Genomic DNA, 13,709 nt, shown 5'->3' on the forward strand with positions numbered 1-13,709 from the left:
ATAGCACAGCAACATCTAGGATCTGAAACAGTGAGAAAAGAGAACCGGCAAATTGATTCAAACTTTTACTAGAATGGCTGTTACTGGTATGTATTTTCCCATCAGCTTACAGAATGACACTCAGAATGTTTTTTATAAAACCTTCAAAGTATCTTTTTGCTTCTTCTAATGAATGGATGGGCTAATCATTCCAGATTCCAAGACTATATTTAAATAATTATTTTTTTTCATGCTCAGAGATTGTTAAAATGACTCTTCAGGGACCTGGTGCCTATCAGGGCAGCAGGTACTTTCACAGAAATTTATAGTTAGCAGAGTTGGAAAGACCTGTATTGGCATAGGCAGATAATCACAGCTCTGCTTTGTAATTTGAATAATTAAGGGACATGGTGGTTGGCAGAATGACTGAATTGTCTTTGGAAATGATCTGTAACATCAAATTCTAATCTACATTACATACCAGAATTATGTATCTGCCTTTTGGAAACTTCTTTCTCTAGGATACAATTCATTGTGTGTTGTGCAATCCCTGGCTTTTTTTTAAAATGCCTTTTGGTGTGCTCTGGAGGAACATGTAAAGGAACATCTAAAGTTGCAACTTGGGTTATTTTTCCCTAGCAGTAATAGATTTGACTTAGCAAAATCAGATACAACTGTGTCTGTTTTTTATCCAGTGTCTTTCCTATCTGAGTAGAAAATATAAAATAAATCACTTAAAATTAACTTTGATATAAAAAGTGTAGTAAATGGGACCTACAGTGACCTTGTGCAGTTTCTCTGGGGTGGATATATTACTTTATGCAAGAAATAAAGGCTTCTCTGAAGAAGGCAAATTGTCACATTGAAAAACAGTGAAACACGCCTTCTGTCTTCCAGAGCAACTCCGCCTGCTCAGCAGTAATTCTGCAGAGGGAACCCAAGCTCACACTGGCAGAACTATTCTTCTTTCCTGCCTCTTAATCTTGATTTGTTAGTGAAAGCAGTGGTCAGAGAAACTGCAAAATCAACAGTTCTGAGCACTGGTACAGCAGGCTTTGCTGTCCTTCATTCATGTGCTTTTGTCCCACGTACTCCAAAATCACGGCCAGAAGTGAATGGATAACTGAGCATCATGATTTATACAGAGTATGAAAACTGGAGGACTATGAAAAAGATCAGCTACCCTTCTCTTGAAGGCTCTCACCCCTGCCTGGGGGAAGGCTCAGCAGCTCATTTAGCTGCTGCTGCTGATCACAGACTGACATTTTAAGAGAAGAAAACTATAAATGCCATGGGTTGTTGTTTTTTTTTATTATTATTATTTCTCTTCACTATATAAGGAATGGGCTTGTTCAAGAAAGGAAGAACCTTCTTTCTTACCATGTGGGCAGAAACCACAAAGTGAGGGTGACAGGCCATCCAAGGTAAGGAACCACTCCAGCCATTGAAAAAATAACTTTTCCAAGTTGGTGCCAAGACAACCAACATCAAAGTCAATGACATAACTTTGTGCATGTCCCTCAGAAGAGGCATAGAAGAAGAAAAGATTAAGTATGGCAAAGCAGAATTGTCAGTAATGGAATATAAAGCTGCTTTTACAGTGTCTCATTTTGCAGCCAGCATATTATTTCTCAATTTTAGGACTGCCTGAATTCACACATAAAGCTGGTAGAACCAAACTACATAATTGCTTGAAACAAGAGAAATAAAAGCAGACATGTTAATTTAATGGTATTTTAAGCAGTAATTCTTTTAAGCAGAATTAATTAGCTTTCCCTTCAATTGGGTACAATAGCATATATTTAAAGCCAAATCAGGGACAGAATCAAAATAAATACCAACATTGTTCTCTCCCAACAAGTATGTGGAAAATCTGAAGGATGGACATCAAGGAGGTCCTGCTCATGGAATTTTTCCCAAAGCAGTGTAAGCCAGGTGGGACTAGTTAACTCTCCTACAGAGAGATACTTGTCCTGTTGTTTTTGGTTTTCCACACTGCCTGTTGTGGAGGAGACAAAGATGGCAGAACAGTTTTTGCTTTCATGAGGGTTTGAAAAAAAGGCTTATGTCAATATTAAAGAATCCCAAAGAACAGATCTTCAAGATTAAGTGAGAAAAGTTGGAGTTTATGAGTCTTCGACTCTCGTGGAAGTTCATTCCACTGCTAAGAAAGCTTCAGTTCTCTTGCAGAAGAGAGCTTCATTGTGACAGAAGAACCAAACTGGACCATGGATCATCTTTGATGGTTTTTTTCTTTCTCTCTCTTGTCATACCCTTGGCCTTTCCTGAGATGTTCAAATAGTTACTTTTTATGTTAGAGCTCAGGGCAGGCTGCATATCCTGGTCTTAAGAGCACCTTGCCAGTGCAAACCTCTATGAAGCAGCCTGAAGTACTTGGGGTTTTGTTCCACGTTCACAACTGGCGGGTGGGTACAGGCTTATTTTGTCAAAGTAATGAAGCAAGATGCTTAGAGTTTTGTTCTTCATTTTTCTTCCCGTGTCTACTTAGTTGTGTACCAAACAACTGCATGCTCATTCCAACCCCCAAATCAAAGCATTTTTTATACAAATGGGAGATTCTCAGATAATTTTAACTCAATTCTTATTTTCATCTCTTGTTTTTTAAAAACATAAGAACAATTTTCATGTCATTGACTTTGAGGAATACTAATTTTTTAAAAGTAGCCTATTTTGTTAAAGACGGTGCAACACACAGACAGCAGCTGCTTCACTTACCCACTAGAGTCAGACCAAGTTTTGTTACCACAGTATGAGAACTGTACTGAATGCTTCTTCACTTCAAAGTGGTTGAAGGGTATAATTGTAGAGCTGAAAGAAATTGCTTACAGTTCGAGTAAAGAACTTCAATTTATTATACCACCCATCCTATATTTCCCATTTAGATTGAAGCCTTCAGGCTTGGAACTCTGCCTGCGCATTTTGCATGTACAGTATTCTCAGGATATGATATAAATAATAATATATCAGCAGTGGAGGGAATAGCCCAGTGGAGCAATCCACAATTGAGTGAACCTTTCAGATATTATGGAACAAGGCCAGCATTACTTCAAAAACTTTTTCTTTTAGACAAAGTCAGTCAAATGCCTAAATTAAAATCCCACTCAATTGCTTTGATCTTATCAGATGCAGTTTCTGTATTTTCATTTAATAAGCCTCTCATGCATTTTATCTTTATGCTTAATTTAAATATGAGAAGCAAAAACATTTTCTATAGTTGTTATTCTCCAATTACCACAAAAGCTTCTTAGGAACTTTGATCATGAGAATGTTACTTCGAATCCAGTTCTGCTTCACAATTACAAAGTATCTTTACTGAAGTTAGTTTGGATGCAATTCTAGTCCAAGTGAAGTAAACCACAGTCAGTCCACAAAAAACAGATAGGTCTAGGGAGTAGAAAAGAGATCAGAAAGGACTGAAGTAACTGAGTTGATTTATTTGGTGGTGGGCTTTTTTTGAACAAAATTCCAAGCAAAGCTGTAATGATAATAAAAGTGTCTGACACAGTGCAGCAATGATTTAGGATTAGATGCAGTTTACAGAATGTTACCATTATTAAAATAGTGTAGATCAACAAATGTTATTTTTTTTTGTATCAGGGACACTGGTTTTTGGCTGTTCTGCTTTCAAAGCTCTGAACACTGCTCTGAGTATGGAAATATTTCCAAAGTGCAAGATGGCCCCAGGCCAGAAGTGTACACCTGCCCTAGAGAGAACGTGTACGCCTGGAGAGACATACTGCTGCAGCCTTGGCAGTTTTCACTGTGCACTTGTTGAAGCTCTGCTCAGCTCAGGGCTGCACAGACACCCTGGCAAGGTCACAAGACTCCCCTTTTTGCACTCTCTGACCCACTACCTACACAAAGAGGCCAAGTCCTACTCTCCTCTTAATTTCAGCTGTCAGTCCTAGCACTGGCTGGTCTTGCCTGGATGCCAAAGACACAGCAAGGAGTTGTTCCAAGGAGCTATAGACACAGAGTTATCGGCACTTGTGAAAAAGCTCACATTGCACCTGAGATAATGGAGGTAAGGAAAAAACAACTAAACAATCAAAAAACAGCATGTTTTGCCAACAACCCTGGGTTTCTAGCGAGGGACAGTGAGGGATGTTGCTGCTCAGGTTTTGGAACAGAGCACATCCCAGCTCCCTGAGATCTTCCTGCTGAGTCCTTCTGCCTGGCAAGGGGGCCCTGCACGTCTCTGTCCACTTGCACTGCTCTGAGGGCATCATACGTGCTGAGAAGGGGCCAAGCAATGTCTCTGTTGCTGCTAGTAAGGGCTCTCTCCTGTGCCAGGAACTACCCCTTTTTCATTGGACTTCCTAAAGAACGGGGGACAAAGTCATACCTGTTCCTGCCCTCATGGTTTCACCAGCTGTTTCATCAGCTGTTTCTGACTCTTTCCTTGTAGGTGCTGATTTTTTTTTCTACTTGGATTCCCCAGATGAGCTATGACACATGGGCTTCAAAGGGGGCAAAGTAGTTTTTCACACAACTTACTTGACACTTCTGAGTGTGTGTCAAGAAGGTGGATAATGCCAGTGGTGGCACATTCCTTGTCTTACACAAGAATTAAGAACTGCACCTTAAAAAAGTTCAAATGAACTCCAGAAAAGCATTGGCCTGCTCTTGGAATACAGCTACATCTCTTACATGCCTGTTAAGATCAGAAGTTAAGAGCAAATTGATTCTTAAGAAAATGCAGAAAGGCAGTGGGCAGGAGCATGGAATGACTCCACCACATTTTTATTTACAACTCTTCGTTCTTGGCAGAGAAATGCTGAACCGACTTGCTCAGTACATGAAGGGAGCCCCCACTGCTGCTCTTTGGTCAGTGCTAGTTCTTGTCTGAAACACAGAGCAGAACACCCTTTCTTCTAATTCTTGCTCCAACATGACTAGCTTGCAGTTTCCATTAAATTAACAACTGCAGATCAGCTACATCTGAAATTATTGTTTATTCTCCTGCAGCTCAGCTCAGCTCTCTCTGGACTGATGGAAAGACACGCCTTTCTGTCAGTCCTAACTGGAGTTTGGAAACCAGATTTCCTGAAAGCTCCAAACACTTCAGGAACCTCTATCCTCTTGACCCAGGACCCCTGAATTATGTCTGCTGGGGTCAAGCTCCTTTCAGAAGGAAGAACACAAGCACCAGCCACAGCAGGGGAAAGAAATTGCAGGGCTGATCTGCAGTGGTTGTGCAGGAGTCAGCAGAGTGTGGAAATTCAGGTGCAACTCTTCCAGCTGGCATCTAAAGGGTTTCAGAAACAATGCCATCTTTTCTTCATGGGCAAAGCCTCACTTGATACCCACGGCAATCACTGCCCTAATAGTTACATTCCTGACGGCTCCAAGCTCTGCACTACGGCAAAACCAAGGGGACTTAGATAAAAAAATATTCCCAAACCTTTTGGAAAAAACAATCCCTATGCACCCAAAAGGGAGAAACATCAGATGTAGAGACCTTACTGTGGTCTTTCTTACCATCTCCCTGCCATTCCTTTTCCTGTGTCTCTGCTTAATTGAGAACTGCAGATCAGCATTTGGTCCAGAGTTCCTAACTTGGAGGTGATGGCGCTGCTGTGCACACAGCTCTGAGAGTGCTCTGCATGGAGCTGCCACTAAAACACTGCCATGCCAAGTTGTGCCCCGTTCTCTGCTCTGTAGCACAGATACCCTGATGTATATTGCATCCAAACCCATTAATACGTACAGGATTATCAACATGCCCTCAGGAGATGACAGCAGGCATCCCAGACAGCTGCAAAGAAAGCTGTCTCCAATCTGAGTCGTGATGGAGGTAATTGTTTGTAACTGACTGACTGAAAGGTGCCTGTTCCCTTTGCCTTTGCTGGAATCCCTTGGACAGACTGTCTGCAGTTTTCAGTGTTTCTTAAGATGTTCTTCTTTCTAACATTTCTTACTCTGTATTTACAGAAATAAAGTGGCAAATGTCTTTCTGGCTGATCTCAGTATTTGGATGAGTCCCTTTCAGAGGAAAACTGTTTCAGCTCTAAATCTCACCCAAGCCATGGTAAAAGCCAATCATCAATTATTTCAAATATGAAGAAATGAGTGTTTTCTTCTCAAAGCACTGATAAGGTTGTTCACTATGGGAGAGGGGATGTGGGATGTTTGATTCTCTAGCAGAATTTACTGCAACACAGATCTTGGAGCAGTAGGAAGGATGCCGAAGCCTTTTCAGAATCTGAGGTAGCACCATCTCTCTCAGGCTTTTTTACTTCTACAAAAGAAAATTTGAAAATGAGATAGTACAGGGAAAAGGTCATTGACAGATTTTTCAGGGGGAATGTTTGCAAGATTTGCATGGCAAGGTTGTGGTAGTTGGGGAGCCAGAGGAGTGGCTTCTGTGAGAAGCTGCTGGAAGTTTCCCCCATGTCCAACAAAGCCAATGCCAGCCGGCTCCAAAACAGACCCATCACTGGCCCAGGCCAAGCCCATCAGTGACAGTGGTAGCACTTCTGGGGTAACATATTTAAGGAGGGGTGAAAAAACCTGAGCAACAGCAGCCAAAGAGAGGAGTGAGAGTATGTAAGACAAACATCACTGCAGACACCAGGGTCAGTGCAGAAGGAGAGGAAGGAGGTACTGCAGACACTGGAGAAGAGATTCCCCTGCAGCCCATGAAGACAACCACAGTGAGGCAAGATGTGCCCCTGCAGCCCACAGAGGTCCACGGTGGAGCAGGTATCTACCTACAGAGGACACCACGCTGGAGCAGGTGGCTGCCTGAGGGAAGCTGTGATCTCACGGGAAGCCCATGCTGGAGCAGACTCCTGGCAGGACCTGTGGCCCCATGGACCCATGGAAAGAGGAGCCCACACTGGAGCAGGTTTGCCAGTGGGTCTTGTGACCCTGTCAGGGACCCATGCTGGAGCAGTCTGTTCCTGAAGGACTGTACCCCATGGAGCAGATTGAGAAGGAATGAGCAACAGAAACAATGTGTGATGAACTGACCACAGTATAGTACAAATATTCAACAAACTTATACAAAACAGGGCTGGAATAATTTCCTGCTTCTGAGCATAATTAATTGTATAACTGATGCATTTATATCTGTCAAAGCAGATGTGGGGCCAGAAACTCTTGGCTGCAGATATAAAAGTGATTTTAAATCCTGTTTTCAGAAAGTTTTTTTCCCTGTGCTGATCCCAGCCAAGCAGGCAGCAATCACTAGAACCAGACTTAGGCACCTTCCCTACCACTGTATTTCAACCTCGGCCTTGTATCAGGGTGTGCCATCTACAGTTCTTCTTGACAACCACAACTGGACAGAGACAAAACATCTTAAAATAAAAAACTGCATTTTTTTATTTTGAGCTTTAAAGATGCATCTCTAAACAACAGTAGAAAAAACAAGTAAAAAAGTAAACACCAGCATTTTGTAAAATCACATTGAACTAATACAAGACTTACTACAAAGTTTTCATATACCTCTCAAATGCAGTTAAATAGCCTGGTCTTCAAGACCCCTCTCCCCTTGAAATAAATTGTTAAGTACCCATTCATTTTAACTATGAAACAAGGATACATTCTTTTTTCTTCCATTTATGAAGTCAATTGCCATGTTCTTCAATCACTTGCCATTGGCTTTCTCATAGTCTCTGTTATAGAATGGAAGAGAACAAATACAGTTCCATGATGGAAGTCCTTCTGTCTTCAGTATTGGCTCTTTGTCAAGTCAATACTCATCACATATCTTTAGACTGATCATCTTCTTCAAGTTTTCTGATTTCATTCTTTAAACAGTTGATGGTTTCACGACTTGCTTTTAGTCTTTCTTTAAGCTCGGCAATTTCAAAACTAGTTTTCTTTTTGGCAGCTTCCAGCTTTTCCCTGGTTTTCACTTCAAGATCTGCAACTATGGTAGTGGATAAAGAAAAAGAAATACTCTAAGTACTATGAAAAGGTGTAATGGTTTTGTTTTTTTTTTAATTGCAACACTAACTTGGAGGGTGTGTGTCCTGAAAAAATCTATTACTCTTAGCCTTAGATATTCAATGATTACAGTCAAAATGTTATCCAAACAAAAACCAGGGAAAAAACAAAACATTCAGCCCATCAGTTTTGTGGCTGGAGTTACATAATTCTCCAAATAACTTCTTGGAGTTCTTTTAAAGATTAAGTGGGGGGGGAAAACCTGACACAGTGACAGCAAATAAATGGGAGATTACAGGGCACTACAAGTAAAGTATACGCCCAGTGACACCACGTGTGCCATGGGCACCAACTGAAACATGGGAGTTTCCTGCCAATCAGGAAACACTTTTTTCCAGTGAGAGTGACCAAGCACTGCCAAAGGTTGCCCAGGGAGGTTGTGGAGTCTCCCTCCTTAGAGACATTCAGAAGCTGTGTGGAGTTTGTCCTACCAACCTGGTCTAGGTGGCCCTGCTTGGGCAGGGGGTGGGACAAGATGACCTCCAGAGATGCCTTCACACCTAAACTGTTCTGAGATTCCTTTTTCATGCACTCTTGCCACTTTCTACTTTCTATCTCACTGGAGTTTAATTCCATGTATTTAAAAGATTGAGTAATGCTGCCTTTGCTTTTAGGTATATCTGACATTAGGATATCTCAACCTCGTTTATTGAGATGTCCTAATTATTATTTTTTTTAATATGCTAGTGCACAAGATTTTTGGACAAAGACAGTAAAGCCAACAAATCTGTGGAAGCCATGGATGTCCCTTCATATCCTGTACATTACACAATTGTGGGTAGTGGCAAAAAAAAAAGTAACATCTTAATTTTCATCTGCTTCACTAGCACATTTTAAGGAAATATGTATTTTTTAAAAAACACTACAAATTTCTATCTGCACCCAGGAGCAACACCCAGGAGTTTTAAGTGAGAAACATTTACATTTAGACAAGATTTTTTTATTATTCCAATTATTAAACATGTTATACGCATAAATCATAATGTGCAATATAATAAAAATCCATCTCAAGACCAGCTAAACAGATAGAAAATAGAAGTAGTTCACATGTCCACACACCCAAAGAGATCTAAGGCAACTGCGAACCCTAACATTCTAGAGCTTCAAACTCATAACTACTTTTTAACTCAAGGATACAGTGTCTAAAAGTACCTGACATTTGTTATCAAGGGAACATGTAGATAAGCCAAAGGTCCAGCAAGCCGGACTACGATGGGATTAGAGTTTGTAACTAACGAGGTAGGATTTGAGTTCAATAAATATTACATTAGCCTTCTGAGAGCAGACAGCAAGAGATGAAATTCAGAAGATCAGAACATAAATAATCACTAAATTAATTATATTTCATGAATCTGCGTCTTCTCCTTTTATTTGCTTAAATCCCTTAATAGTCTGGGTTTTATTTAAAGACAGATTACCTAAGGACACAAAGAACATGAAGCCATACTGAAAAAATATGTAAGGAAATAGCCTACATGTGAATAATTAGAAATAAGGGAAAAAAACAGGAAGAGCTTTCAGACACTGCTCATTATCCCCAAAGGGTTGCTGCTTTGACTGCAAGTACTATTCTGTATTACAGTGCTGAAATGTGATCTTTGCTTGCCATTAACATCCCAATGAGCTGAACAAAACTGAACCACAAATACAGTGGCCTTAATTTATTCCCTAGTTTAATATCTTTGGAATGAGTTAAAACAGGTTTTGATCATGTCATCACTCTTCATCCTGATTTATCTGCAATGCTTTCCATTTCAGCAGGCATACAGATCAGAAAGCCTTTAAAGTTTTTGAGTATTAATCTCTGCAATAGCTGAAGCTAATTTAATGTAAAAATAGTGCTTTTTAGCAGCTTCCCAATCTATTGTACTGTTACAGGGCAGAAAAAAAAAACACTAAAAGCAAAACCAACTACTGTTAATCTCTAAAATTACAGTATTTTCATTTTCAACTTACACTCTGTTTCATGCTTATAAGCACCTAGCGTTAGCTGACGAGACGTTGTTAACAGCTGCTGCATCATTGCAGTAGGATCTTGAAATATCTAACAAAGGAGAAAAACACACAGTATCACTAACACTCTTCAAAATAAAGTTGCAAGCACATAAAAAATTTTCATACCATTTCATCATAGAATTCAGAAACTACAGTTTTCTTTCCCAGGATGGCATTGGTATCGGATTGAAAAAGCTTCAGCAAGTGATACAAGGTTACCTACACAAAGAGAGAATTTCATTAGCTCAACAGTTTCAGGGAAATGGAAATCATCTTCAGTATTTGTGCTTAAGACAAATGTACAGGATTTAAAAATATTATTAAAAATATTTTACAAATACAAAAATAAACATCACATAACTTCAGCAGAATTACTTACATCTAATAGAGATTATTAAACACACCAACTATCAAGTCTTCTTGATATTTTAAAAGTGTCTGGGCAAGTAGTTTAGAACTGGTGTATAAAACCTACTAAGATGACCTTCTCATAAACATTTCCAAATAGATTATTTAGTTCAAACTGACTTTCCTGATTAACGTGTTAGAAAGCACTTTCTGCAACCTTCTCATCCCTTTTGGTGTAGGAAAAGCACCAAGGAGACCTGTAAAATAGCTTTTCACTGGAATTTCTCTCTGTGGAGCCACTCTTTTACTGCAAATGGCAAGAGCTGGAGAGGAACAGAGGCCTTCTGCCCAGCCCTGAGGAAGCACTGACTGTTTGGACCACGACTTGGGAAGTGAGCACCCAGACCACAGTCCTTCCCGTCCACAAACAGGCCTGTGAGAGGGTGTGGGAGACAGGCTGGTACTTCCTGGAAAGGAAGAGCACAGCAGGCACCAGAACAGCCTTCCAAAAACAGCCACAAACTAAAAAACAGCCAAGCAATTTTACAACAGCTTAGTCGAGCTGTGAATATGCCAAATCAGGACGCTACCGAGCACAACAGTGCACGAAGCCCTTTCTAATGTAGTATGAATTCTCCTACATTCAAGAAAATGGTAAAATTCCCCTCATTTGGCAAAAAACAGCTAAAGCAAAAGGACTGCTGTAGTTCATACATCAGAAGGAACTCAGTCCTTTCAGAAAGAAACATCACGTTTGCCTAAAATACGGTAATTGAGATTTCTACCTGAACCTGGAAAAACAAACCTGCAAGATATGTCTTACGCAAGATGGGAAGAAATTAATTCATTCCAATGCCTTATACAACTACAGAAGTGTCTTAACCTGGTTTTCTTCAGAAAGGGACTAGTGCTAAAATAGTACCTTTGCTGGTTTTGACCAAATCTGATAGACAAAAAAAAAAAAGTAATTAAAGTATTAAAATATCCTAGAAGTAGAAAGCAACATGGAAGACAAATTGTCAGCTGTGGACACGTATTAGTAAATCTTAGAGACAGGAGGAACCAAGTGCAGGAAAAGCCATCAAGAATTCCAGGAGCGAAGCACATAAACAGGAAAACATGGCCAACCATTACATACATCTCCTACAGTAACAGGTTTTTCTTTCTTCCATTGGCTGAAGGGACTTGTTTTGACCAGCAATACCTTACAGAACAGCTGGAAGCCACCACAATTAATTAAGTGTTGTTAAAGGCTCTATGTACTTACGGGTCTTTCGTTTGGGTCGATAAAAAATATCTTAATGATTATTTCAAATTCACCCCATCCTGTTTCAGTGATTTCATATGGTGGTTTGGTAACAACTGCAGTGGGAAACAGAGAAGTGTTAACACAGGTGATAAAGCCTTGGTGGAACGAATTAAAATCCCAGTTCTAGGAACAAACCCCCAAACACAAAACCCACCTCTCAAGGGATTACCGTAGCTTTCATGCAACTTGAACTGAATTTTTTTCACATAGGCAGACATATCCTAGAATAGAAACACCGTTATTCCTGATTACTTACACGGCACACCAAACCACTGCTTATTCATCCACCCCACCTGTCTTATCATTTCTTCTGACACAGCTGCCTTTAAAACCCAGCAGGAAAGCAAGACAGTAAATCCAAGCACTGGAACTGCTGCGCAGCATCCTGTTCCCATGCCTTCCGCTTTTGCCCGGCGTGGAAGATCCCTCCAAAAGGAGGAAAAAGGTCTTCCCTTTCCTCTTCCTTTTTGGAAAGCCGCCAGCCTTCTGCCCTTTCCTCACACCCCAGCTCTCTGAAGACGCCGGTGGCCGGGGCAGGGCGGGATGAGGAGCGGCGCCTCCCGCCCGGGCTCTGCCGCCCGCGCCCCAGGACCGGCCCGGCCCGCGGGGCTGCCGGGACCGCCCGCCCCTCCCTCGCACCCACCTCGTTTCTGTAAGGCTTGACGTAAACCGTCCACTGGTGCGTGTGCCCGTCTTCTTCTCTTTTCTTCCCAAAATACCGTGCGACGTTTCCATAAACGATGGGCTTCACAATGGTAACGCCCTTAAAGAAGCACAACCGAACCGGAATGAAGGCGTTTGCTGAGCCGCTCCCCGCGGCCCGACCGCAGCCGGCGGCCGCACAGACCCCGCGGGGCAGCTCCCGCCCGCGGCCAGCGCTCCTCCCGCCGGCCCCGCACCTTCACCCTGCCCCCGGAATCAGGCCCGAACTCAGCCATTCTCTTGAACATATTGCCCCGCAGGGGGAGGGGGCCCCGCCCGCCGCCGCGCTCAGCTCCGGCGCCGCCACCGCGGGACCCGCCAGGCCCGGCCCTGCCCCTTCCGGCTGCGGGGCGGGGCGGGGCAGCGGCTGCGGGGCGGGGCAGCGGCTGCGGGTAGGGCCGACCGGCCGGGGGACGGGCCGGCCGGGGCACGGGCGGACCCAGCCCGCCCACCGCACCTGCTGTCAGGCGCTCGCCGCGCGTCACGGTGCGGCAGACAGGGTGGGTGTGATTTTCCTGTCGTCTTCTTCCCACGTTTTTCCTCTGGCAAGTCGCCGGACGCACCGTCGGCCGTGCCGGGGCTCGCCGGTGCGTTGCGGTGCGGGTCCCCGCACCGTGCCCGGTGCCAACAGGCGGCCCTGGGAGACGGGAGAGCCCAGCGGGAGGGAAAAGCCTACAGAAGACACAGAAAGGGGGAGAAGGAAGGTGGCAAGCGTGCCAGGAGTTGCACAGCTGCTTCAGAAATACTCAGGCTAAGAGCCGACTGCTCCAGAAATCTTTGTGTAGCTCTGGAATATAGAGGATATCGCCTTCTTTGGTAAGACCTCCTTCTCTTCTCTTCTAGACAGGAGCCAAGGCCCAGGGATGTGTGGCAACGTCTGTGTGCTTCTCTCTAGTTTCCAAGGAAAAGCAAAGAACCTTCCTCTAGCTACTTGCTACTACCAGAATCTGAGCAGAGTTAAGGCCCGTGAAGCAAGTCCACACGTGATGTAAAATAAACCAGCCTGCAAGAGAACGCCGTGTTTCACACATTTGTCTTTGGAAGACAAAATGCAAAATTAGGTTACTGGGGTGGCAACAAACTAGTTTCCGCCACCATTTTATGGTTAATCTGTGACCAAGTTTCTTTGCTCATGGGTAAATAACTGTGCTCTGTTGGTCATCTTGGCCCTGGTGCTGCAGTACAGCAGAGAGGTTATCACACTGCATGCTGACAAGTTATGCCTCTGGTTCCAAGTTGTCTGCAAGTAACACCCATAATTAAAAAAATATATATAAGAAGACAGGAGAAGGGAAGATTCCAGACATTTCCATTTTGTTTACTCTGTGAACCTGAGATGAGAAAGCTACTAAAATTAACTGACACCACTTTGTCCTGCTTAGGTGTGTGCACTTCTGTC

At 42.7% G+C, this 13,709-nt stretch overlaps 1 protein-coding gene across 1 annotated transcript; it reads right to left on the minus strand.

Moving 5' to 3' along the window:
• Positions 1-7,305: 7,305 nt before the first annotated feature.
• On the minus strand, positions 7,306-12,632 carry YEATS4 (YEATS domain containing 4). The gene is made up of 7 exons (XM_051642121.1): positions 12,508-12,632; positions 12,252-12,371; positions 11,763-11,829; positions 11,567-11,661; positions 10,078-10,170; positions 9,913-10,000; positions 7,306-7,879 (listed from the first exon to the last, which is right to left on the minus strand). Exons 1-7 carry the CDS (start codon positions 12,556-12,558, stop codon positions 7,710-7,712), a joined length of 684 nt encoding a protein of 227 aa, XP_051498081.1. The 5' UTR covers positions 12,559-12,632; the 3' UTR covers positions 7,306-7,709.
• Between the last annotated feature and the right edge of the window lie 1,077 nt (positions 12,633-13,709).

This window comes from Apus apus, chromosome 1 (genome assembly GCF_020740795.1).
Source record: "Apus apus isolate bApuApu2 chromosome 1, bApuApu2.pri.cur, whole genome shotgun sequence".
NCBI classification, from domain to species: domain Eukaryota; kingdom Metazoa; phylum Chordata; class Aves; order Apodiformes; family Apodidae; genus Apus; species Apus apus.